Below are 27983 nucleotides of genomic sequence, written 5' to 3' on the forward strand. Positions count from 1 at the left end.
CGCTCTCCTCGGGGGCCCCGCGTGTATGTGTGAGTGTGCGTGTGTGTGTTCGAGTGAGTAAGACTGGGGGAGAAGAGAAAAAGAGCGAGAAACGGAGAAAGAAAAGGATCCGGGCTGCAGTTTGGTTTAGATCTGAGCAGAGACGCAGGAGAACTGGTCAGACGCGGATCGAACCTCTTCGCGTAAAGCTGGAAACTCGCTTGGATGTTTTCTTACAGATCATTTAGTTTTTGTCTGGATTTAACAAAACTGAACCCCATCAAAAAGACGGCGAGGATTGTGGACTTGTGGTGCATTTCCCTGGGATTTTAATCACACCGAAGTGGGCTACCTCACACTCTGCGTGCCGCTGTAGAAAGTCGATCCTAGGCTCTTTAAAGTGTTTCGGGTTGTGACTTTAAAGCGTCTCTGGTTGAAGGGTACATGCTTGGATTATGTTACAGCTCATGTTTATGTTTTATTCGTTCATTTCAAACACATAAACAGTCCATTCCACAGCTAACCGCAACAGTTATTGGTTATTTATTGTAAAATCCGGCAAATGCATGCATTTAAACGGAATGCTGCAGTGCAATTGTTGCATGGTTTTCTTGTTGTAAATGCAACAAAACAACCGTCAGTCTAATGTTGCGGTTTTGCCCCCGATGCTCTCCGGTTGGCTGTGCATGCGACTGCACGGCATTTCAGTGTCATTGATGTTTTGCAAAGACAGGAGTAGTATATCCGTTTAAGAATAAAGCCTCCCCTTCATAATATTCAAGTTGTCGTATGTTCAGGACGAAACGCTCAGGTCTTGTGCGGCGACTCTGGAGAAGCCGTTTGATCCCAGATAAAGAAGGGGAGGATGGAAATGGCAGAATTGGTGAGGGCTGTAGGGACGATCTTTTTGGCAACAACCCAGAGAAAATTCCCAAAACGGAGTTCAGACCGATGACCCTCAGCGGGTCTTTTTTCGGGGACATAGGGGGGGTGTGCGCCGTGGAGAGCGGCGGCGGAGAAGGTGGAGGCATCGGCGACTTGGGGATCACGTCGGACCAAGATGCGGGCGCAGTGTGCGTCCCGGAGCAAGGGAGCCCCCGCTCAGCGCAGGGCAGCGAGTGCAGGACGGTGACGTGCTGCTTGTTTAAAGAGCGGGACCACTCCGAGACGGCCCAGAGCACCACGGATCCAGGGCCGTGCCACTTTATGCTGAGGAGCCTCGGACCTGGAGACGGTGGCAGCTCTCCTGAGGCGCAGGAGGCGATGCCGCGCACCGTGTTGGAGCAGGAGCTGAAGACCGCCACATACTCCCTGCTGAAGCGGCTAAAGGAGAAGGGGCTGGATACCTTGCTGGAGGCGGTGGAATCCAGGGGAGGGATGCCCACTGACTGTGTGATGATTTCCAGGACAGAACTCATCCTGGGTGGGCATGTGGCATCCCCTCAGCTGCTTGTGTGCAAAGTGTACCGATGGGCTGACCTGCAGCACACAGCCCAGCTCAAACCGCTCTGTGAGTGCAAGAGCTTTGGGGCCCAGGACAGTCCAACAGTATGCTGCAATCCTTATCACTACAGTCGGCTCTGTGGGCCAGGTAAGGACATATTTTCACTCCAACCGCTTGTCTTAAGCTTCTCTTCCTATCCAAAGCTCCTTAGTACCTTTTTTTTTTTTTTGCAATCAAACTATAAACCAAGTTAATTAGAGCCAACCAAAGGTATAAGCGAAACAAGCAGGGCCTTAAGTGTAAGTTGTTAGCAGTCATCCCCATAATTAACTCCGGGTCACTTCCCCTATTTGCCAGTGATTACCTTTACACTATTTTATCCTCATTAAACTATTTCATTTTGAGTTTATTTCTCCTTTCTACTGAAGGTAGATTTTAAAATACATTTTAGGGATAGCTTTTCAAAAATGTGCAAATGATAATTTGATTTGAAGTTTAATGGGGTTGTAAATTGATTAAAAATAGAAAAAAGTATTTTATATTATTCTGTTCTCATTCATTTTGGCCCTGATTCATTTTTCCCACGTAGATTATTATATATGGCAGAAATAACTTTACCCAAACTTATACTTTTGCAGTTCAGTCTAATTGTACCATTTCTTTTTTGTATTTTCATACACTGTATGGTGTTTCTTACCATAGCTCCAAGGCAGGGGTTCTGGTCTGCAGTTTGGGCATCAGAACATTACATTTTTTTTTAAACGAACAGCTTGTGATCCTTAATTAAAAAACACAATTGATTGAACTCTGCCTGGTAGAAATTGTTTACTCAAGTCATACAAAGAAAACCATCCTTAGAACACTTGTCAAACTAGGTATGACCCCAATCAATGGTCTGAAACAGCATATGGTCAGCACAAAACATCAAGCAGGGAAAAAAAAATGAAAGCATATGAAATGACTAGCAAACCCTTAAAATTGCATATATGTTGATCCAAAATCAGTTGGGTTGTAATGAGATTTAGTGCTAATAGAGACTCCAATAAAAATGGAGTCTGTTGTGCCCCACCCCATCCAGTTGCTGCATGGCCCACCATGACTTTCTCTGTCTTAGGTATTATTTTCAGCCCTGGATATGGAGGAAAGCGGTTTATGCATGACACCCCAATTCACGTTGTAGACTCTTATTTTCAGGTGGGAATGGTTCTTGAGTTTCCTTTTTGTGTTGATGGAGTCGGATAATAAGGACCTCTTTCTGGGTGAAGACACTGGCCAATCTTAGCATCAGTGAGGCCCTCATCATCTATAATAGATTCATAAACTGTAACTATTGCTACATTGTAAAAAATGTGAAACAGTGATAAATATACTAAGGTTGAACGCTGTTCAAAGACTACAGCTGGCTAAATGTTAGCAGCAGATGATGCCTAATTTGGCTTCACAGCTTTCTGTCATTAAAGGGTGACATCGGGTTTCTGAAGGTATCCTGACCACTTCTGTTGAGTCCACACCAAATACACAATTAAGTCGTATTTATATGTTGTCTAATTAAATATTCTCCTGTTCTCATTATCTGAATATCATGCATCGTCTTGCCTTTTGGGCTGGATGTATCGTCACACTCTTATGTTTAACATTCCTTAAAATGCCCTAGTAGATAGTTTTAGAATAGCTTATTGTTGAGCAAGATAAAGATTATCCTCATAGATTAACGATTACATGTCTACATTATCATATTCATCACTTAATTTCTATCAGTTTTCTCTTTTTTGCTGTCCTCTAACTCCAAATACCAAATACTCAACAAATATTGGCCAGTTTTTGCAGCGTTTCTCAGAAATACAACCAATTTAACTCCACCAGTTGGGAGTTGATATGCAGATAGTGAGGGCTTGTGGCATTAACAGAAAGTCATCCTCTAAAGCTAGATCTGTTTGAGACCCAATTCAACAAAAGGCCTCCTTTAATGTGAAGTAAGACATGCTGAAATGCCACAATGCAGCTAAGAGATTAGTCAGTTTATCTCTTTCAAATATTCTCTTGGCTCCAGTCAGCCTTTTGGTTTGGCCTACTTTGATGTACAGAAAAAATCAGAGAAAGGCTGCTATGCTATGTGCATCAAATCAGAACGTCTTTAAACTGTAGAAAATGCTAGACTTTTTTACTTTGGTATATCTTAATACCGCCAACCACCTCATATCTAGTTAGGAGTCTTGATTATGTTTAAAGTTTCAGCATAATCCTTGTTAGTAACCTTTTTAAAAGCATATTGTATGTGTTTTGCTGTTTAGTCCCAGCCGCTGATTTGGACCTGCTGCTCCACAGGTCACTTTCAGTTGGTGTGTGGGTGTGTGTGTTGGTTGTGAGCTCTCCATGGCAGAGCCTCTCTGACCTATATTAAACAGATTAAATTTTGGCAGGGGGAGGCTTGTGATTTGGAAAACCTTAAACGCTGGGCCACTCAACCCCAGTGACCCGATGACAAGGGCTGGTATCGTGTGTAGAGATGCGAGCGTCAGTATTTCTGTCTCCTCACTGGCACATGGGGCGGATTTTCCATAACATCTACATTTATTAGAGCCAGCTGGCTATGACAAGCACTTTGAAAGTCACATGGGCAACAATATTAAAATTTGTAATGAGGCAAAGTTGAGGAACTGACGTAGCATTTGCACACTTGTCCTCACATGCTATGTATTGGAATTAAGAAATGCATGAATTAAATGTCTAAATTAAAAGTTTTTTGTTTAGTATCCATATAGTTATGTAGATGTGTAAGCTTCCTTGCTAGTAAACCATCCAAGATGAGTTGGAAGCAGAGTGAGCGAGGAACATACCCCATATTGGGACTAAAGCTTGTAGTAGACATAGCTCACATGCGCTCATGCGTGGCCCAATAGAACTGGTATTTCTTTCATGCTATTCAAGAAGACCTGCTTTGAATCCTGGCTTTAATCATTACTTTTGACATCATTTGTAAAACAAGAAAAGATAGAAATAGGGAGTGGGAGCCAATGCCATTCAGGAAATTAACTTTGATTTAATAATAATTTCTGGAACTGTCAAACATTCCCAAATTAGCTTGAACCTCAGTTTAATCTACGTTTATAGGATCTCAAAACTAACTAGTTATCAAGGTTTTTTATGTAACCTGGAGGTTTTCTAAGGAATGCAATGCCAGACAGAGGGCTTATTTTACTCCAAGTGAGCAGAAATATTTTCCCTTTTAATTCGACAGGCATTATACTTTTGGAATGAGATCGGTTTCAAGTTGCACTTTAAAAGCTCTTTTTGTCCTGAGGAGGTCCCCTCATGCTATTTAGGTGAAGGAGTGGTGATAATATACAGTTTGCATACTGTTGGCGCCAGACTGACTAGCTGTGTATCTGAGTGACTGAGTTCAGATCCTGGCAATTACTGCCGCCACTCTTAAAGGACCCGCTGCTATTATGCTTTCCTCCTTCCCATTTTCCCTGTAGGCGAGGTCACAGCATGCTCACAAAGTTTTCTTTCCTTTGTGCTCTCCCTCTTGTGCAAGCTGTTCTCTTCGTTTCTTTGCTTTTATTAGATAGGGGCAGGATCTTTGGGTGGAATGACATTAAAAAGCAGATTTGCTCATGTTTAATAAACTTCAAACTTCAGGTTATGGGCAGACAGTGGTCTGCAACTATTTAATAATACAAGATTAAACAACAGCAACAAACGTTTTCTGTTGAGTTTATTAGTATTTTAACTAGCTTGTGAAATAAAAGATTTGTTTTTATATTGTGCAGATGCAGTCTGTTGCTCTGAATTTGATATGTTGTCTTTTTTATAGCCTTTGATGTGAATTGAATTCAGTTGTGCATTTGTTGCCTTTTTCTTTGCTCTTATGAAAGAGAAACAGAACTAATGTAATGTTATTCGGTAAAAACTGCTATAAATGCTAATTGTTATGATTCCTCTTAAAACTTCAATCTTTTAAATCTTTAAAAATCTGTTATTTGTGTTTATTAAACATGCATCTTATTAGCTTATTGAGATCTTTATTATGTGTTGCAGAGTCACCTCCTCCTCCTTATTCGAGGCTTTCCCCTAATGAAGAACACAAGCCACTGGGTAAGACCCAAATACTCGGATAAACTTTTTAGAAATGTCTTTATTTACATCATATCAGTGTGTTGTTTGTAACCAGTGTAGGAAAAAAACAACAGATTTTAGAAACTTACATTTATAGAAGCTATAAATGGGGCTGCTTCTTCACTTTCTTAATAGTTACTCATATATTGCTGCAGATCAAGTACAAACTATTCCCACAGTGTTGGTAATATTACAAAGTCCTTAATATGATTACAAAATTAAATTTTTGTATTGATTTAAATGTAGGCTACTTGTTCACGTGTTTTTTTTATCTGGCTTTAAAAAAAGTAAGTTCTAAATACACAAAACGTTGAAGCTTTAAAAAAAACTGCTATAACAGGATAAGGCAAAATACATGATTAGGTTTACACAGAAACAGAGCTGAAACAATTAATCGATTATTGTAACAATCGTCAACTAATTCAGTAAACGATTAATCGTTAACTGGAGTTTAGAGACTCTAGAACATGCCTTTAGTTGACGGGGTGACCCACTTACAGCAGTAATTATATCCAAATTGTAAAATTCAATATTTAAACATTTTGTATTTTAGATAAGAAAATTATGTAATAAAAAAAACGTCTGTCAATATGTTCTATCCAGAGATGCTCCTGTTCAGAAGTTTTAATTCCACCTGGTTTCATTTCGTAAAAAAAACTTCTTTAAGCAGCCTTTAGCTATCTGATTATTAATCGATCAATCAAAAAAATAGTTGACAGATTAATCGATTTGCAAAATAATGGTCAGTTGCAGCCCTACACAGACAAGATACCATTAGGTTTTAGTTTTATTATAAGGGGAGAAAAAAAAAAATATATATATATATATTTTTTTTTTTTTTTTCTTTTTTTAGCAGAGTAAAGATTTATCATTTCAACCTGTATTAACAGCACAGTCTGGAAACCTGTTTGCATGATTACTTCTAAGGTTTTTCTTAGCATACAGTTAATTTGTGCAGTTGACAAGTAAGTAACAGAGTATTTGTTGGTGAATCACTCCTCAGTGTCTGTGTAATTAATACTGTATCAGATTTAGTGCTAAGTTCTTTTCTCACATACTGCATAGATTGATGGGATTTGTAAACATTAAACTCCTGCCACAAAGATGCAAATTTGTTGAACATGTTAAAAATGCGGTCTTTCAGAAAAATAAATTGCACAAGTTGAGACAATTTTTTACCGAGCACTGAAGAACAGTAAACGTGAAGCTCACCTCTGATTTATTCTCTGCAGATCTCTCAGACTCCACATTGTCATACACTGAAAGCGAAGCAGCCAGCTCACCAAACATCACACCAGGAGAGTTTTCAGGTGGGTTTGTTTTTACATTTCCAAATAGATCCAAAAAGATCCACATGTCCAAAAGCTCCAAATGGTGTTTTGATCTACACTGAAACATGTTTTTACACAAGGAAGTCATTTCAGAACTTTAAAAATTATAGGAAGTACATTTACAGTACATCGTACTATTTGGGATATGATGAGATAAAAATCAAGGCAAAGAAATAAGCCTTGTGGTGTTCATATTTTCTCTAGAAGTTCAAAATTATACAGAACCTTCTAAGAGTACTTCTTAGAAGGGTATTTTCTTTCATCACGATAACAGGCAGAGAGAATGTTTTTGCAAACTTTAAACACATAGAGAGGAAATCTTGGTCCAGTCATTCTGTGTGCTGTCAATACTTATAAATGTACAGCAACTTTTCAGTGGTAACCTGTAGTCTGTGATGGTCAGTGTGTTTCTGTTTTTTATGGAAGGGTTAGGGCTGTTTATTTATATTTAGTGGGGCTTTTTGGAGGGTGTTTCATATTTTTTGTGAGTTTTCTAAGGATTGTACTTTTCCTATGATTCCTTTAATTTAATCTGCATTCTCTATGTCCATTCTGAGCCACAAAATGTCCTTATGGTATCGTGATTTTTTTTTGTGGATAAATTCTTATTCTTAGTTTACTTCTTAAAGTAAATTCAGGTTCTCACAATGTAGTTATTTGTTTATGCTGTCAGCTTTAGCCATATCTGCGTCTTCATGAGTGGGAATAGGTTTATACTAAGGCCTGTTTAATCTAAGAATGGTTGTAAAACCATGTATCCTCAAGCAATTGCATGGTTTAAAAGACAGTTTTATTGGCAATCAGTATGAGTATACTTATTCTTTGTTCTTTACCCTGAGCTAAAATTTTATTTCAAGTTATAACCACAGTTAACTTGTAAAACAGAGTCCATATGTGAATAACAGTTTGATCCCTGTTTAAAAGTTGGGCTTTGGTTTTCCTTATGACTTGAGAAGTGCTGATGGAAGTAGAGCAGATTTAAGAGTGTCCTTGAAAGTTCTGGAGTGTAATTTAGCATTTGGGTTCTTTATGTGTATTGCTGTAGTTTCAATTTTAAGATATACTTTTTATAATTAAAGGACATTCGCTTTAAAGAGAAAGGTTTCATTGTGGAGGGGTTTGAAGGGGCATGTGCTCTGCCTTTAGCACATGTCCTCCTTTCTTTCCTTTTTCCTTACCGAAATATTGAGGGATCAATCTGTAATAAGATGCAAGACTGCTCTGAAACTGACACACACACTCAAATAGTTTTCCATGTGCATGTGGGCAGACTTACTACTATGTGTAGCTCAGTGTAACCTTGCTGAGACTGGGCCATGGGGAGGGGGTTGGAAATGGAGGTCCTTCTGTGAATGTAACCACACCAAAAGAGAGGAGTGAAAATGTTCCTGTCCTCCTGATTTGAAATAAAACACTCCCTTTCCTGGTATACATACCTTTCATTCGGTAATTCATGAAAGGGTCGTGTCCACCAAGCACAGTACTATAAGATCAGGCAGTAAGAGCCCTTGTTTTGGAGCCGGCAAGGACGGGTATTTCCTGCTAAAGGGTCGTCACGGCATAAGGAGAAGTTGACATGGCTACCTTGCAGAGATGTATTCAGTCAGCAAAACGTCCCCCTCCTCCGCAGCACGCACAGGCTGTCACCACCTCATCATGGCCCGGCGACACTCCCTGAGTCAACAAAATGAGGGGCTTGTCAGAGCGCGCACCACAATTCCTCAGAGGCTCTGGTAAAGGAGGATCAAGACATGCAGAGCTTTGGTTTCTTCCAGCTGTATTGCTGTTTGCAGAGGCCAGTTTAGATCACACTGCATTGACACACTCAGCTACAACGGCTTGAGAAAGGGAATGACCACTTTAATGTTGTCTGTGATGTTCTTTGGTTTAGAATAGAAATGAGATTTGCATTTTGCATTGAAAAGTGCATATCTACTGTAGTTAATGAAAGCATAGTATATTTTTGAAAAAAAAAATGTATCCATGTAAAACCCAGATTGAGAGGTCGGCATAGCACACAATGCTTTGCAATAGTCTCTTTATATTTGTCAAACTCAGTGGGCTAACCTATTAATAACTTCTATTTTAGTCTATTCAAAGTAAAGCATAATTGGGAATTGAAATAAAACCCTTTTTTTAAGAGTATAGACTGAATTTGTTCTTTGTAAAATAACTTAAGCTCAGTCAGCTTTAAAGCATAATTTTAACATCTTTCAAGTCCTGCTAGAGGTGTTTTAAAGGATTTAGGTCTGGACTTTCCTTTTCGCTCCCTGTTGAGAGACAGCAACCCCACATCATGATGCTGCCACCACCTCATTTCACAATGAGCCAGAAGGGTTTAGTCTTAGTTTTCCAGCAAACACAAAGTTTTGTTTGTAGCTAAATAGAGAACAGACACCTTTTACATATGTTTATCCACGGGTTAGTCCCTGATCTTTCTGGTGTGCTCCATAGTGTTGCTCAAAAGAAAAACAACAAGGGCATTCAAATTGTTATTAGTTAAACAATGCATTTTTGTCCTACTGTATAACTGTTCACCACTTTGTGTTGTTATATACATAAATTCCCAACAAATGATACTTATTTGTGTTTGTAATGTAAAAAAAAAAAGATTAGGAGATTAATCATTTTATAAAAGCACAGCATTTCAACATTATTCAATGTTTAATATGCCGCTGCCATGAAGGTGTCTTTCTGATAAAAGTTCACTTCAGTATATATTTGCGTGTAACAAAAGCTGTTTGAGAGCCACACTCCACCCATCATGCAGAAACCACTAAACCTCTTAAAAAGCAAATCTTGAGGGCATAAGCTAGGTGGGGTGTAGTTAAATAATCATATTCTGTTTTGCAGCCCAGGGCTACAGAAATACCCACTGTGCATTCTTCTGTATCACACAATGGCAAATAAACAGATCGGAACTGGTTGGTCTTCTAGATAAGCTTGCTCGACCACTTTTCGGGGTATATTCTGTGGAATTTGAATAGCAGTTCTCTCAACTGACTGCCTTTTTAGATTTAAAAAATGTAGTTTAATCAATGCAGAGTGTGGACAATAAAGATAACTTGGCATAGTTCCTAATCCCAATCAGTCCCTGTAAGTCCAGCATTAGTGTATTTTTTTTATTTATATTCCCAACCCTACTTTCCACACATTTTGTCTATTTCCAGTTAAAGAAATCTATTTTTGGCACCATCACACTGTCTGATTAATAGATCATGTTTTCAACTCTTTACCTTGGATATGACACACCATAGTGTGTGAGGGAATGTATAATACTGTCCCTGCTCTGCTCGCACAAAGCCAAGGCTTAGTTGTGTCGGCATCGAAATGAAGCCCTTTGAAGCACCTCTCATTGCTTCCTGTATGACTGTCCGAGGGGAGGATTATATACACTGACTTTTTGTCCTGTCAAATTGTCTCTGACGTCAGGAGCTCTTTACATTTGTCATTACTGCTCACCAGCTGTTACACTGAAAATAAGATACCTTGGTTAGGTTGTTCTGCGCTATCATAATTCCTTGCAAAAGTATTGAGACCCTTGCATTTATCCCGTTTAATGAATGAACCAGATTTTATTTATTTGGAATTGTTTCCAAGTCTTTGTAATTTTTTATGTATTTCTAGGTTTGGACAGGATCATTCTAACACAACTATATGCTATGATCTAAACCATGCAATTGTAGTTCAGGCTGTGTGTTTAGGATTACTTCTAGCACACGCCTTAAGTTCTCTGCTGCCATTAACAAGTTTTCTCCCAGTGTTAACCTATATTTTGGTCCATCCATCTTCCAATCAGTTCAGTTGGACTAAATTTTTCCTGAAGGGCAAATTGTTGCACTGTCAGCAGAAACACAGGTAACATGCAATAACAATCTTTCACCATAGAGAAAAATGCTTCAGGGGAGGCCTTGCTAGCTGGATTCATCAGTCTGACAGCAGTTGCAATGAAAGATTCGCTCACTCTTTGGGCTTTTCAGATTGGCATTCTGTAAGTCTGTCATGATGGCAAATTTTGAAAGTCAGCCCATTGTGGTTAGAAGAATCAGATAAAAGAATTATCTTGGCTTTTTTTGAGGATATGATGTAATAGAGGTTCCTGAGATTGTCAAGAGGGATGCCACAGTGTTTCTGCATCTTTCAACAATGCCAGACACACAGTTGTTATTCACGGGGGATATTCCAGATTTAAAGTGACCCCTGCCAAAAGATAAAAGCAAAGGTAAGAATAGACTAAATGGAATTAGAATAAAACAGAAAAAAAAGACTGACATTAAAATTGAAAAGTTTGAGATAAAAGCGCTAACACTTATTAGCTGAATTCATCATCATTAAGCTTCTAGGAATGTATTTACTATTTGGTTGTCTATCACTACTGGAATAATTAAGCTCAATACAATTTGTTTTTGTCTTATCTACATTTATGTTTTGAAAAGAAGCTTAGCACTGTTTTAAAATGTTGTGAACTACCATGCCATGTTTTTTTTTTTCTGGTTAAAAGCTACTCAATAACAGAACTATCTGAAAACCTGATAATGCTCTGAGTGTAATGGCTCTGGTGTCTTCATCTGTATAAAAACAGTCTGATGTGTTTATGATCTTATTACTGTTTGTTTCCTAATGTTCTTGGAATGGAGTATATTTTCTAATTAGCTGATTTCTGACAGCAGTTGATTGGACTTTATTTCTTAGACTTATACTTACGTAGACAACCTTTATTGTTATTTTGAATACAGAGTATAAACAAAACTACATTTAATTTTTTACAGCTTTCATTACATTTCAATTTCTTAAAGTGTAGCAGTGATTTCAAAAGGTTTTACAGATCAAAAAGGACAACATGAAATTCTTTGCAAATATTTGAGGGTTTTATTTGTAAATTAAAGAATACAGAAACCACAGAAACCCTTGAATTTCTTGAACTATTTTGTACTGGTTGGAAATTTGTTGTATCAAAGATGACAATGAATGGACTCCGTTGTGTAAATTCACCTAACATTGTGATTTATCTTATTCTTATCCCTTAAAACCTCTGGATTAGTTATAGCAGATAATCAGTAAATAAAAGTTAATTGATTTGGAATTAATTAAGACAGAAGCTTAAGGAAGTAAAGCAGAATCTACTACATGATTCATATATCATCCTTACACTGGTTAAAAAGGTGTCACAGACTTTCTACAGAGTCCCTCTGTCAAGTCTATTCAGGTTTAAAGTAATTCTTTCATGTCAAACAGGGTTAGTTGTTGGATAGATCAGAAAGACCTCAGATGGTTATGTAGCAAATAAGTCTGAAAATTTGTAGCGTGCATCACAGTGCAGTGAGACTGTAAATAGACGTCTGAGATGCTTTTGTTTATAAATCTGCAAGACTATTTATCTTCCTCTGTGTCTTCATATGAGTCCACATGCATACATTTTCACTGTGGAGCTAAACAAATTAAGCTAAGCAATCAATACTAATCACACTTGCCTGTCTGTGTTAGGAAGAGACTATCACTCCCCATCAAACCATTCCCTCCGTCTGTGTCAGAGACGAGTGGAAATATTGTGAATTATCAGCCAGTGCAGTCAAGCCTTGCTATGTTTCTCTTTATAAAGCCAGATTGGAGTTAGCGCATATTTTTCCTGTGAAGACTTTAATGATCTGAGTAGATGTGTTAATTTATATCAAAACAAGTCTCAAAAAATCTTCTTTCTAAAAGCAAGATCCCTTTCCTATGACTACAGACCCCTGAGTGATATTGCTCTTCTCTAGAAACCTGGCATATGGCCTCAGGTTTCTACCGCAGCCCCGAAGCCTTCCCAATGCCTGGCCGCCCACACTCCCTCAGGAGTCCGAATGCTGCAGGATACGGGATGTGGAAATAATGTGACTCGAGTGCTTCCACTTGGCCTCCCGAAATCAGGTTTTGCGGATTGTTTATTTGAGGGGAAGGAGGCCTCAGACAAACATCCTGTTTTAAAAAGCTGCCTGGGTTTTGTAGCAGTGTGAGGCGGTGAATTGCCCCTTTGACAGCAGGGGGAGAATGAGGAATGTTAAAGTGAAGGCCAGTATCTCAGGGGACATAAAGGGGCTCTCCTCGCCAGTTTGTCATGTCCAGTTTGGATCGTCTGTTTGGAACTGTGAGCGGAGGGTTGTAACTATACATCCTAAAGGGTCTTGAGCCGTGTCGGCTCTGTGGCTGTGCAGGATTTGTGCCCACAGTCCTCGTCTCAAGTATCCGTTCCTGTCCTGAGAAGCTAGCTTCCGTTTCCCCTTACGTAACGCATACACTCAGAAAAAAAGCCATTGATAAAAGTGATAAGTCCATTTTTCATTTTCCCTTTCTCAGCATTGTTAGACTGTATTGTGTCAGATATCTGGCCTGTTCATTTCTGGCTTGTGCTGGAACATCCTCCACAGTGTTGTTGTGGCCTGCTGTTCCTTTAATATCTGCCTTTTTTAACTGTTGTTTAAACCTTTTTCAGTGTTTTTTGCTCTTTGGCCATTAGAATCCTTCTTAAAAATATTGAATCCAGCATTTTCAGTGGCAAAGACTTAAAGAATTCAATAAAATAAAAACCAAAGGATTTTTGGGAGAAACATTTTATGGCATGGCATTGCTATCTATTGAAATGCTCTGATTAATCATCATTGTTAAGACTGTTTCATACAGTAACGTTTTGTGGCTGTATTATTCCCAAAGTCTTTGATCTAATGGTGGGAATTTAAATCTTCACACCCTAAAACTGAGTTTAACAGTTTTATTTTCTTAAAGAAGGAAAAAAGCTGTTCACATACTGTGTAGATGGACACAACTAAGACAGCTGCTATTTAAGCTTGGATAAAACACACAGTTATAACTTGTTTGTTTATATAACATTAAACAAATTGGCTTACTATCAGCCACTAATGTTGATTAGGTTAGCATCTGTTCTGCAGTTTCCTGTTAACACAGCATGCTAACATTAAAGGCTTTTTCAATGTTTATTGTGGAAGAGGCTCTTATTTATTTATTTATTTTTGTTGGGAGTAAATATCTAATAATTAATCAAATAATTATAAAACCAGAAAGTTTGTTTGGCGGACAATTCCCTTTTAATAACTCAAAAGAATCCCTTACCACCTTTAAATCATTTATCTGACAACATTTTGACCATCAAGTACAAAGAAAATTCAGAAAAAGTAGAAATGCAAGAAATGAGCTGCATGATGAATTAAACTACCAACAAAGAAGGCTTGGCCGTAAAAAGAAAATGCCAAAATATTTTCTTAAATATCCTATCTATGCTAACCAAATAAAACTGTCACTGTTTGTCTTAAAGAAACTGTTTTTACGCTGCAGTAAACAAGCTTTTAACTAAAAACAGTAAGATCAAGCAGGCAAATGTCTTTTCAAATAAATGTTTTCATCCATTGAATCTGTTTTATTCCTCATTTAATGTTAACTTCCTATGAAACTCTCCTTATTTTTTGTGCCTTTTCTTCTATCGTGGCCTATGTCATGCAGGAGAAACATTAGCTTTAAAATAAACAATTTTATCATCTGACTCAGACCCAGCTGGAGAAAATGAGTGTGTTTGTCACCATGTTTTTAGTTCCTTAACACTGATTTGTTTTAAGAGGTAACTGGCAGTCAGAGCAACGCAGGCTCTCTATGTGTTGCGGGTAATGTGACCTCTGTGCAGACTGAAAGCCAGGCTAATCTAAAGCAGTCCTCGGAAAGAGCCCTGAATCTCCTTGCACGTCAACAGAAACAATTTTTTTGGCTAAGTATTTATCTGTTTCTGTTTGGTGAGCCTGAATGGTGCCAGTGCTAGTGTGTGTTTGGATAACATCTCAGAAGCTTAGCGGTATGGAGAAATCCTCATATGGACTGCAAACTTTTTCAAGACCCTACAGCACAAAAAGAAAGCGTGGATAAGAATATTATGGGGTATGCTATTATTTTTTTAATTCTACCACAGCAAATAGAAAAAAGTCAGCTTATTTTGTGCTCTGGGAGAACTGCAGTTGCCATCTGCACTTTCCTCACACCACAGAGAAACACCCTCCTGCCTCCACCAAAAGGGCCATTCATTCATCTCAGGGCACAGGGTTACAGCAACAAATAAAGTGTGTGCAGTGCCATTAAATATGTATGGAATGTCCAACTGTTAGTTTAGCATTTTCGTGTGCCTCTTCTCAAAGCGAGCAAGGGAACAATACTCCATTTGAGCCGGCCTGTGTAAATGTTTTAGCCTTGTGTCGCCTGGCATGGTCATGTGAAGGTGGTGCCAGTAGTGGATGCAGTTTTTATTTTCTGACCATTTTACCCACATTATAAATCCAGGCACTGGCCTTGGCTGACTATGATTTAGACCCATTGCTTGATTGCAGGCAAAAATAGATTTAGGTTTTTGGGTTTTTTTTTTTTTTTCTTTCTTTCCTCCCAAGAGGAGCATTGACAGTTGTGCCTCAGCCTATGGCTGACAGTATTTTTAAAACTCAGCATAGCCAGGGCATTCTTAGAGTCTGCTGAATGTTTTGAGTGGCTAAACTGTTGAATCCACTGTAGACTACATATTTGGGCAAGCATCTTACAGCAAAGGGAACATAATAGAGATTAGAATAAGTAAACCAGCAATGTTTGAAGCCAGAATGATTCTACATTTTCTACAGTTGTAGTTATGACCATATTTTTCTCTTTCTTTATATAAAACCACCAGTATACTGGAGCTATTTTATGTCATGTAGTATGGTAAAACCCAAAATGTAGAGTGGTGACTCTCATATGCTGTTATTTTGGGTGATGGAAGTTAAAAGGTTTTGGTACCAAAGCTACAGAGTACAAACTAATGCAGTGCTGCTTCGATCTGCTGGAATACTTGTCCAATATATGAAAGATCTACAAAAAATTACTAGAGATGCACCGATCGAGTCTTTTTCCAATAAATCTGAAACCTGGGCCAAGCATTTTAGCCGATATCCAATACTGATATGAATCAACTGTGGAATGAATTAATCCCATATCTTGCCATGTGAGTGAAGGCTTTAGCTTTGACATAAACATTGTTAAAACGTGAAAAATTAACAAAGATGTAAATTTACTTTATATAATTCATAAACAAACAAGGTCTACATAACCAGTAAAAAAAAAGTTTTATGTAAAGTAGAGTAGATTGGATCTCCGATCCAGCAAATTTGCCAGTAATGGAGCCAATATTCAATCCAGGTATCGGATCGGCACATCTCTAAAATTTGCGTTAAACATACAAGAAAAAGCATCTGATCAAAAGGTTTGTTGTTGTGAAAAAGTAGCAAATAGCCTTGCTACAGAAACTAAAGAAGATTGAAACTATTGAGCTAGAAATGTTTTAAAAATACAGTTAACAAGCAATTATTATAATACTGTAATTAACAAGCAGTTGAAACAAAACTGCTAAAATGAAGAACATTTAACATGCAAAGTAATCTACTATAAAACATTTAGGTTGCAGTATTTTTTGGGGGGCTTTTTTGGTCTGAAATAAAAGAGATTAAAACTTGTCATGCATTTTCTGTTTGTATTTAGTGGAACTGATACCGTAATACCATGACATGACTTTTGTATACTTAAGGTAATCTCATACTGGCCTGGGCCTGAACAGGAACTAGATCTTCATTCCTGTGTCTTGTACTAACATTGGGATTGTTAAAGAAGACATATCCTAAAGCCACAGATCTTTTTCTTAAAGATAATTCCCTTCAAAGAAAGCTAGAAATAATTTTTTTTTACAAACTCTGTACTGCAGTTATGTTGTTGCAAATGGTTGTTATTACTGCTTGCAAGCGTGCATATGCTTAAGCTTGCAATGATTGTGTTCCTCAGGGGAAACTATATCTACTGCTGTCATGTGTGCTTTGCTTATCTTTTATTTGTGTACATTTCTAAAGTTTTGCTGGTCTGAATCTGTCTGTGCAGTCAGACTGTCGCGTTTTACTGTATGGCTTAGATTAGAGTCCTGGCGCAAGCTTTGCCCAGCTCTTGTCTTCTGCTGCCAACACAAAATTTACTTAATGAAATCCTGCCATTCCCTGTAACCTTTGTATTTTACTCTTTTAAAGATGTTGACAAGGAAGGACTTTATGAATAATTGGAAATGTTCACTATTGCATTTTTAATGAATGTCTCTCTTGTTGTGAGCGGGCTGACTTGGGGGAAACAGTTGTCTCTGTTTGAGGAGCTAGTGTCTTTATGCTCGCGGTGAAGCAGTGTGGGTTTCAGTAGAGCAAGTGTTGTGATTGAAACAGAAACTCTGGTGCCACATTATCCTGACAGAACACATTCTTCTCACAGACTCTGATCTACTGGGCCAATCAATAGAAAGCCATTGTTTGAACAGTAGCTCTGTCCATCAAAGCCACCTCTACCTCCCAGCTTGGCCGAAACAAAATACCTGTCTTTCACCCTAAATTAGTTGGAATAATATAATTACTTTAGATGCAGCAATTCTTTTAAATCTACACATGTTAGGCTTTTAAAACAGCATTTATCCAAATCCTGATTTGGATCCAAACAAAAAGTTAATTTTAGAGGTGGGTGATAAAGCTTTGCATGTTGCACTTAAAGTGTTGTTAGAATCTCTGTTATCTAAAACAGCAAAAATAATATTATTTGTTTTGGAGCATCAATAGGACTGTCTCCATCTACGGGGGAAAAGAAATAAAATAAAATAAAAAAATAAAAACACACAATTAAAAATTTTAAGTAATTTTTAAAAATTTTCTTTCATGTGAAATGTGTGTTTTTTTAAATTGAAAAACACTTTGACTTAACAAACAGGTAGATTTTTGAGATATTTACCAAAAAACTAAATAAGACCTGTTTCTCTGGTATTGTTTATTTGTGTGTGTGTGTGTGTGTGTGTGTGTGTGTGTGTGTGTGTGTGTGTGTGTGTGTGTGTGTGTGTGTGTGTGTGTGTATGTGTGGGTTTTTATTCGATGCTAAACATGTAATAATTTTTTTTGTAAAATACAGATAAAAAAAAATAATAAAAACATGAACTTAATGATAATGAAGAAAGATAGGATTTTATATTTTCCAAGGTTTCAGAAGCTCATACAGACAAAAGGTGACATTTTTGGTAGTTTACTATAACTATCTCTGAGTACTTTAAAGACAGGCAGCTGTTTCATACAAATTTCTTGATCTCAGCTATGAATACTTAAACCATTTTCTAGCAACAGATTAAGAGTGGCACAATTCAAGGCAGTTTTTAATATATATATATATATATATATATATATATATATATATATATATATATATATATATATATATATATATATATATATATATATATATATATATTCCAGTATAGAAATACCTTAGTCTAGGAATGACTGCTTTATAATCAATGTTGGCTCTTACCGATGTTTTATTTTGGATTAGAGAACCAAACCCCCAGTTGTCCTCGGCAGATGTCTGCTCTCACTGAGCCTGGTTCTGCTGGATGTTTCTTCCTGTAAAAAGGGATTTTGTTCCTCTTCACCTTCGCTGCATTTATGCAGGATGCATGAAGGATTGCTGTAGTGTCATTGCAAGCAAATGTTTATGTTGCCAGATACTCATCCAGTAGGAACAAATCCTGCAAAGTCAATGAATAGCTTTGGGAATTTGATTGTCTCTTTCAATATTCAATGTGTTGTAAATTGATACTATGTAAATTAACTGAACTGAGATATATTCCAGGTTTTCTTAACTGTTTAGGGATTTTTTAAATTGATTGAAACTCCAGCATCATCAGGCCCATGTGCTAACACTGTAACAATGTTTTATTTTCCACTCTGAATTAAAAAAATATGCGATCAAATATTAATCAATGCTTGTTTGTCTGAAGTGCTTCTGCGGCTCCCTGGAGGAATGATGCCCTGGGCATTGAGCCACTTCGCCTTCTTTGTTTAATTATATTGTCAATTTGCTTTTTAAGGAAAATTTCAGTTTGTTTGTTTTTAATTTATTTGTAATGATTGATACTTTGCATGAAAATGTAATCAGGCCACCATCTATCATACATTTGTGATACTTATTACACTTTAGTGTCAAAAAGAAACATTCGTTGACATAAAATATAATTTCTTTTCCTTGTAAGTTTATTACAAGCAGGTTCAGACCTTTGACATTATCAGAGAGAAAAAAATAATTTGTCTATGGGCTTCAAAGCCTTCAGTTGCTGTATTGACGTGAGTCAGTGCAAGGCTAACCCATTTAAAATGAGACAAAAAGATTGAAAATATGAGTAGAAACATTAAGCCCTTCTCTTTACATCCAAAGCCTTGGTGAGGGGGTGCAATGTGGAAGGGTCTTAGAAATGCATTGGGTCTCCCCAGTGCAAAAGCTCCAGCATGTTTGGCTCAAACCTCCTTGACACACCAGCAAACAAACATGTTCACACTTCCCTACAAGAATATGCACAGTAAGAAAGATTGCATGTGGAGGTGAAGAAGCGTTTACACCCAGCAGGACGTTCCTTGAGTATTTTAGCTTTTGATGTTCTCTCATACTCCGCCGGCTTGTGAAGCTGTCTGTAGATGTGACATATTCACAAACAACCCCCCGCAGTTTTCAAAGAACTTTTCTTTTCTATGCCATAGAAAAGTCCCTTTGGCCTCTCCGGGATAACTTTACTTGTTTGAGTTCCCTCTCAAACTGATTGCCTTGCTAACGGGGTCAAGGAGCTCCACCATATTACCTTTCTGAGGCTTCCTGTGCTTTTTACACCCTCTGTTGTTTATTGATTTAATTTATGGATTCTGTTAGTTATCTGCTATCTGGTGCACAGCGCTTTTCCTCTCTCATGGAGTCATCATCAAAACAGAAACGGAGGAAAAGTGAGGAGGAAGCGGATGACAATGTAAGGCATTCCCATTATGACCAGGAAGGTTTAGTGACTGGATTCTGTTTCTTGGGCTCCCACATTGTTTTCTCTCAGCACATATCTCTATTGCTGTATCTTTAGCTCTCTTTCTCTTTCTTGGAAGAGAAAGACCAGACCTCAGGGAGAAAAAAAATCCATCGACATGTAACAGCAACTCCAGTTAGTATGTCCATCTGATAAAGCCCAATTTGATGGCAGTGATAGCCCAGACGCCAGCCTGAATGTGGCCTGCTTAGAGTGTGCATTAAAGCCTATGGGAGCCTTTGTCTAAATTAAAGCCATGCCATACCCTGGGGCAGGAGGCTTTGGGCTTTTGCTTTTCCCCCACTTTTTGTGTAGTGGTATATAAAAACATTCTTACACATGGGCATGCTTGTAGCTTTTGATAAGATTGCAAAGATACATATTTTTTCCAGTTTAAATAAAGCTCTAACCTGAAAATACTGAATTTAGACCATTTTCAATGCTTTTAAAAACTAGGATGCAGGGTAAAGGAACTGCATTAGTGTTATTAGAATAAGTAGTCATTATTATCAAAATGAAAGCCTGCGTAAGAGATGTTAAACTTGTTTTTTAATAGGGTTTTGTCATGTAACTGGTGGGAAGAGACCCATTGGTTACAGGGCGAACCCTTCTCACTTTAGGTTTCAGTTATTTTCAATTCACCTGCATTAGCTGCTGCTGTTAGTTCTTGGTCAATCAGTGGTGCCGATATTATGGCAGCCTCATTTCTCCTCACCTCTCACTTAATGGTCGAACCTGCTGCAGACACATTAATGAGCCCAACCCAATATGTAAATAAGAACACAAAAACCTAGTGCAACACAAACACTAAACTGCTTCAGTCACAGAAAATAAACCCAGGGAAAAATTAAAAATGGTGCAAATACCAAAAACATTAGCAAGTTTAAAAAAGCTGCAAACTTGCTCTGGGAAAATGGAGGTGTGCCAGACTACTAGCGGGAGTTGCAAGTACAAGTTTTTTTTTTTTTTGAAGGAAACTTGAATCTTTGCCACTAGGAGAATACATTGACAGTGAAGCATTTAGGTATGTTGCGCTCACTGATTGGGGAAAAGTTTTTTTTTGAAACTTTGTATTGTTTTGTTTTCAAACCAGCCGATTGTCTGTCAGGCTAAACTATGACTGGTTAGAGTCAACAGCCAATTTCTTGATGCATACCTCATTGTTGGTTTTCTGACTCCCTAAACATTCTCTAAGCCTGTAACCAGTTTGCTGGAAAAGACAAACATTTAGGCGACAATCTAATCTCTGGTACGTTAGACCATACAATGTAAGGATACTTTTAGCAGCTTTTTATTTGTTTCGTTTTTTTCCACTCTTATTCAAAGTTTCTAAGGAAGCGGTGCTTTTCTTGTACCCACTCTCAAGCTACAGAGAGATGAAATGTAATGGAGGGTAGGGGGCGGCCCCAGAGTCTGATAGGGAGATGTTAGCACAGAGGGGAAGCTGTTGTTTGTCTGCCTGTCCCTGACACTCGGCCTCCCATTCATCTCACTCCAAGGCTGCAGAGCTGTATTTACCCTGGGGCAGTTCTTCTCTGATTCTCCTTCTGTACTCACCCATCCCTTCTTGTGATTCATGCTTTCTTTAAAAGCATTACTGGATGATCATCAAGGAAGCTCTCAAGCACTTATTTTTATGTACTTAACAATAATTACCCTAACGCACCTTTGAATGCTAGCAACTATCCAAAACGTAGCCAGGACTTTTTTTTTTACTTCTTTTTAACAGACAGTTATTTGTATAGGTGAGATTTGTAAATGATTTTGCTCATTTTCCCAGTGTAGAACTCCTAGGCAGCACAATATGTCTAATATATTGCATCTTCATAACAATACCAGGATATGCAGAAATACTAAGAAAAAGAACTACTGCAAAAACTGTGGTGTAATACTCTTTATTTTCATTGCAATGAATTCTAATTTTTAAAAGATTTTTAGCCTGTTGGATTATTTCTAATTGTAGCAGATATAAATAGATGAGACAGATTATGCTTTCCTAGATGTATAAAGTCACATAGAGTGGTAAAAGGAGAAATGATAGCACAGCAGCAAAGAAACTACTACTACTATTGTTTTGTAGAGATGAGCTTTCTATTCTCGTATGTGCTGGGCTACACTACTGTTTGTAAGTGGAATGAAGGACCAAGGACAAATCAATCAAACAATAATCAATCAATATTTACTTAGTCGACAGGAATCAACTAACAAATCCTAAAAAAACAAATTGTTTTGAACTTAGTCATTAAGTGCATAAAAATAAGACCCCTTGAAATGTTCTGCCTAAAAGAATAAAGTTTAATCGTAAAACTTTTATCTGGTTCTGAATCTCAATGTCTGACCCCTGAAGAAAACTAGAGATCAGTATACCGTATTTTCACGACTATAAGGCGCACTTAAACGTCTTTTTTTTTCCTCAAAATGTGCGGTGCGCCCTATGGTGCGGTGCGCCTTATGTGTGTTGTAACTGCGACTTTTGAGACCACCTCATTGAGGAGATGATGAAAGAGTGGCTGAATGTAAGGAGACCAGGTGTTTTTTTTCCACCCCTCACCATCGCTGTTAATATGTAACTCCATGCGTGCCCATCTCACAGCTGATGTGAAAAACATGGGGAAACAAATTAACGCTGCTCGACATCGGTGTGAACCGGACGCAGCAGGTGCAGCAGAAGCAGCGAGTTTACATGCAAAGTCAATGGTTGACGCGCATATAGGTGCAGCAAAATGTCCCGCAGCGCATTTTGGTGCAGCACGTCGGGAGCGTTTAAGCATCTGAAGCGCCGCGCTTCTGCTGCTCGAGATGGAAAAATTGAAGTTTTGCTGCTGGACGCGCCGCATCAACCAATCAGAGAAGCTGATCTGGGAGCTGCCAGCGAGACAGACAGCGCTCTGATGACATATGATATTAACGCAAATGGAAAAGGCTGGATGGATGCGTGGCTGAGGCAGGTGTATGTGAGAAGACTAGGTGGTTTTTTCCACGCATCACCATCGCTGCGTGCCCATCTCACAGCCGATGTGAAAAAAAGGTGAATCAAATGAACGCTGTGCTCGCCGTTATCCTGGGGGGTCTGACAAAGGAACTTCAACCGCTCGACATCGGTGTGAAGCAGCCGTTCGAAGTAAGGCTGCGAGCGGCGTGGGAGCGATGGATGACCGACGGAGACCACAGTTTCAGGATAAGAAGGCAGCGCCGGGCAGATTACGCCACCGTTTGCGGATGGATTGTAGATGGACTGTGTCTGCTGGCTCTGTTGTTCAAGAGCCGGCATTATTTCTGAGGAGCTGCGCTGCACGGAAAGTGACTGACAGCGAAGAAGGGGAAACTGGCATGTCTGATTTAGCGCAGCTGTTTTATTCAGAAACAGAGGATGATGACTTTGATGGGTTTGATTAATACTTTGTAATAAATACATGAATAAAGCACAATCATACTCAGTTTTGCTCCCGCTGTATTTTTCTCCCTGAAAACTTAATTCAACAGCATCCCCGGCGCGTCTCCTCCTCCTCATCGCGGTGGCTGGCAGGTGTTTTTTCATCTAAATAATCTAAATCTTGCAGCTATATTTGCTGTGATCAGTGGGAATAAAGTAGTTTTAATATGTTTTTAAGTGAGAAAGTCCACCTGAAAACTTAATAATTGCAGTCAGTTCATCCAGATTATCTATTTCTGTCGGAGGCGCTCAGACCCCCACATACCAGCGGTGCGCCAACAGGAGAAATCCTTTCGTTCACCGCGGCTGCTTGCAGGTGTTTTTCATCTAAATAATCTAAATTTTGCAGCTATATTTGCTGTGATCAGTGGGAATAAAGTAGTTTTAATATGTTTTTAAGTGAGAAAGTCCACCTGAAAACTTAATAATTGCAGTCAGTTCATCCAGATTATCTATTTCTGTCGGAGGCGCTCAGACCCCCACATACCAGCGGTGCGCTGACAGCAGAAATCTCTTCATCAGCAGCCTCTAGGCTGGGCAGCCTGGGGTTCACCGCGGCTGCTGGCAGGTGTTTTTCATCTAAATAATTTTAGCTGCAGGCACCAGGATACCGGTAATAAAAGCGAACATATTCCGTCAGCAGGTTTCAGGATTTTAAGTTAATTTAGGAGTGACCACAGCGCTGTGTCATCTGCGATGTCTCTGTCTCACGGCCAGCTGCCAGGTTTGATTAATACTTTGTAATAAATACATGAATAAAGCACAATCATACTCAGTTTTGCCCCCGCTGTATTTTTAAGTACGCAGTAGAGGTATTTAAAGGTAGTAGAGGACATGTACCTGTATATAAAAAACGCGCCCTATAGTCCGGTGCGCCTTATGTGTGTGTTAAATACAGAAATGGGACACATAACTGAGAGTGCGCCTTTTAGTCCGGTGCGCCTTATGGTCGTGAAAATACGGTATTATTGACCTGAAAAAGTCTTATTTTTCAATATATACTTTTTAAAATTTATAATAATTTTTACAGGAAAAAGAAAGGTAAATTCAGTGTGTGTCACTTTTATGTCTGAAACATTGATCAAACACATTCAAGAATGTGTTTGTGTCGGCACTTGATGTAATTCTTTAAATACTACTGTTTTGTCTAATCTCTGAGGGATACTAAGATTAGAGAAAACAAAATCAATCATATTTTCCATTAAGATCATGTCATGTTTGTGATCTTTGTACACAAAATAAATGTAAAAGTATTTAAGTGTTTTCATCATATTCCTACTCTCTTTAAGGTACAGCAAATAGATACTGGCCCAGTCTTAGAAGTTCAACACTGCTACCTGCTTTAGACCATTTTTTCCTGATTAAAAAATAAAACATCATAGAGTAAACACTTAGCAAAGATTTTTAGGCTTTTGATCTCTTCCAAGTGTGCAGATCCTTGCCTTTGGCTGTACAAAGTAGAAAATGCAATCAGGATGCAGCCAGGCCCTACATCCCTAAGACTGACACTAAGAGGAGAGGCTTTTGAGAATAAAATAACAATAATAACATGCGCTACAATTCTAATGGGTAAACTGAGCTGTTAAAAGGCGGCAGGGTTAAATGGATGCAGAACTCCGGTAATTGCTCCCAGCCGTCATCGCTCCGCCCAAAGCAGACCTTCTTAAAAAGCAAGACTTGGAGACTGGGAGAGTTGGGTGTCCGTGTTGTGGTGAGGAAGGGGGAGGAGGACACGCCCTGACTTCTCCTCCTTGTGTCAGAACTTTGAGTTTTGTTCTCGGCTTTGCTTGGATCTGCGTCTGGGTCAGTTTATGGTCCAGCACTACTAATTAAGGTTTCATACCCAGTAAAGTTAGTTTGTGAAATTAAGTTAAAGGTTCTGCATTGTATCCAAAAGGGCTCTAAGTTATTTCAGTTTAAAAACACAGTCTGTGTTTGGGAAAAAATGTAACCTTTAAAGAGGTCTCTTGAACTTATTAAGACAATAAAAGTGCTTTTTGTTGTGTGAAATGAACAAGAACATAGTCAAGTTTTGGCTAAATTATTGGCTGATGGAGCGCTAATGCGAATTACACATTAAACTTTGCTCTGCTCATACACCTTCCAGCTTTTTCTTGCCTCTGGCTGCCTGATATAGGCTAAGTGTGGAAAATAGGTACAATTAACAAGCCTCTTTTAGACATTAACCATTTGGCTCTTTTTATCTGTGTATTGTTTCAAAGTGAGTTTACCTTGATGTGTGGGCTCCGTTTGATTTCAGACAACAGCGGGCCATAAATGAGTTGAAGCTGAGTTCTTTGTGTGGCCAGGCTGAGCCGCAGTAAAAGCCAAACTCAGAGTGGAGAAGCTGGAGTGAGGAATTCACTAATGGCACATGCATGTTGGGGCCCCTGAAGAGAGGGGGTCATTTCAGCCATCAGTGTGTGCGCAAACACACAGAGAGCCTGTCTACAGCTTCCCCCCACTGCCCCACTCTACCCTCTGCACGTCATTCAGAGTGCCTTGGACCAGCAGGCATTTTTGTCTGTGCAAGCCTGTTCAACGTTTCTGCTAATCTTTGAATAAACTTTACTAGTGTGGGTCACTCAGCAGAAAGCTGTAGTTGGGTAGGAGGTGAGTGAGGCATTCTGGTGCTCTGTGGATCCACTACGCTCCACCTTAAAGGCGTTTGTTAATGGGGCGGGCGGTCATTAAGCCCTGAGAGCAGAAGGGCTGAAAGGAATGGGGCCACAGGCCCAGGCTTTAAATCCTCTGTGCCAATAGACTCTCTGAAGCAAAATAATGGCATCACTCTGTGTGTGAGTTAATGGGAGCTGATAGCATGAAGGGTGGGGGGTCAACGGGTCACAGGCTTGTGCTAAGTTGTCAGGGAGCTGAATGCCGTCCCTGGGCCCACAGAAGGGGGAAGAGCTGGGTAAAAGGGGGAGGGGGACCCCCTGCCTGGCCTACTCCCATCACCCCCCCAAACAGACACACACTCCTGTGGAATGTGACCAAGAAGAGTGGAGCAGAAAAAGGGGGTTCCTTTACTTTTTAGGAGAGGAGGGAGAAGGAACGGATGTGAGATCATGGAATTCTCCCTGAGCTTCATTCCTCTTTCTTCCATGTCCACCGGCCCCTCTCCCCTAGTCATACCACAGATTTTATGAGCTATATAAATGTAGAACAGCTATGGGCAGAGTGGACTGAGATTGTCTCTGGGAGCAGTATGTGTGTCTTATGCTAAAGATCGAAGTCTACCTTGGGAGCAGTAACTCACTGTGGAGTGCTGAGGGCTGTCACTGAAAAGACCTCACTGACTGCAGCCATGAAACTGAATTAAGAAGCTGATTTACTGGGCTTAGATGTTTAGGAGCAAGATGCCAATGTTGTTCCATTGGAACCAAATGACACATTATGAAGTAATTGTTGGCTTTAAATAAACTTTTCGAAAGGTTTTAATGCAGCTTTCATGTCATCTCGTGTAAGTAGTTATACCTAATTTTATTCGAGTGAACATGATTTACTTTAAAATTGCATGAGGTAAAAGAATTGGGTAACTTTGTTGGGTGGCCAGTAGTTAATAATTGCAGTGCCCTCCTGAGACAGAGTGTGGAAGTGCAGATTCTTAGCTTGACTTACCTCAGTAGACCCTTAGGGTATGCATATTACTGTGTTAGTGTGATATGATATTGATGCAAGGATTATGTTTCATTAGAGTATCTCTTTAAGCCGTTTTTGTAGGGTGTCCATCTGCTAGAAACAATAAAAGGGCAGCTAATCCCTTAAAATGTAAGCTTTTCTTGTGAAGTTCTCTGTTTACATTTGTTTATATCTTAGTTAATGAGTGTCTCTGTCTCTTCCAGATGCCAGCATGTCACCAAATTCCCCAAAGCAAAGCCACTGGTGTAACGTGGCATACTGGGAGCACCGAACACGCGTGGGCCGCCTCTACACAGTGTATGAGCACTCCGTCAGTATCTTCTATGACCTACCTCAGGGAACAGGCTTTTGCTTGGGCCAGCTCAACCTGGATCACCGGAGCAGCACCGTTCTACGCACACGGGGCAAAATTGGATATGGTATCCTTCTTAGCAAAGAGCCCGACGGCATTTGGGCTTACAATCGAAGCGAGCACCCTATATTTGTCAACTCTCCTACGCTGGACATGCCCAACAGCAGAACTCTTGTTGTGCGAAAAGTGATGCCAGGATACTCCATCAAAGTGTTTGACTATGAGCGCTCGTGCCTCTTGAGGCACTCCCCAGACTCTGACTTCCTAGACGGACCCTATGACCCCAACAGTGTGCGTATCAGCTTTGCAAAGGGCTGGGGCCCCTGTTATTCAAGACAGTTCATCACTTCCTGCCCCTGCTGGCTGGAGATTCTCCTCAACAACCATAGATAACACAAACAGATCCCACAAACTATCCCAAATATCATCTACCTAGATTTAATATAAAGTTTTATATATTATATGAAATATATATTATACATGTAAATACAAAGTCATTTTTACAATGTCATTATTTATGTATGGTGCAATGTGTATATGGACATGAGGAAAAACAGAAAATGCACTTTGGCAAGTTTTATATATATATATATATATATATATATATATATATATATATATATATATATATATATATATATATATATATATATATACTTGTGAAATTATACAGCAAAATTAGGATGAGCCTGGATTTGGTGTATAGTTTTCATATACTATTAATATCCAGATGAAAAGCTAACACCATTCACACATTGATAATAAAGTATTCGCATATT

General features: G+C 38.9%; 1 protein-coding gene across 1 annotated transcript; it reads left to right on the plus strand.

The window, feature by feature from the left end:
* smad6b (SMAD family member 6b) lies at positions 1–27983 on the plus strand. Its single transcript, XM_038280391.1, has 4 exons — positions 1–1570; positions 5465–5521; positions 6775–6852; positions 27056–27983. The coding sequence occupies exons 1-4, from the start codon at positions 769–771 to the stop codon at positions 27595–27597; spliced, it is 1479 nt and encodes a 492-aa protein (XP_038136319.1). The 5' UTR covers positions 1–768; the 3' UTR covers positions 27598–27983.

The sequence above is a fragment of the Cyprinodon tularosa genome, unplaced genomic scaffold, assembly GCF_016077235.1.
Source record: "Cyprinodon tularosa strain WSP-4 unplaced genomic scaffold, ASM1607723v1 ctg16, whole genome shotgun sequence".
NCBI lineage: Eukaryota > Metazoa > Chordata > Actinopteri > Cyprinodontiformes > Cyprinodontidae > Cyprinodon > Cyprinodon tularosa.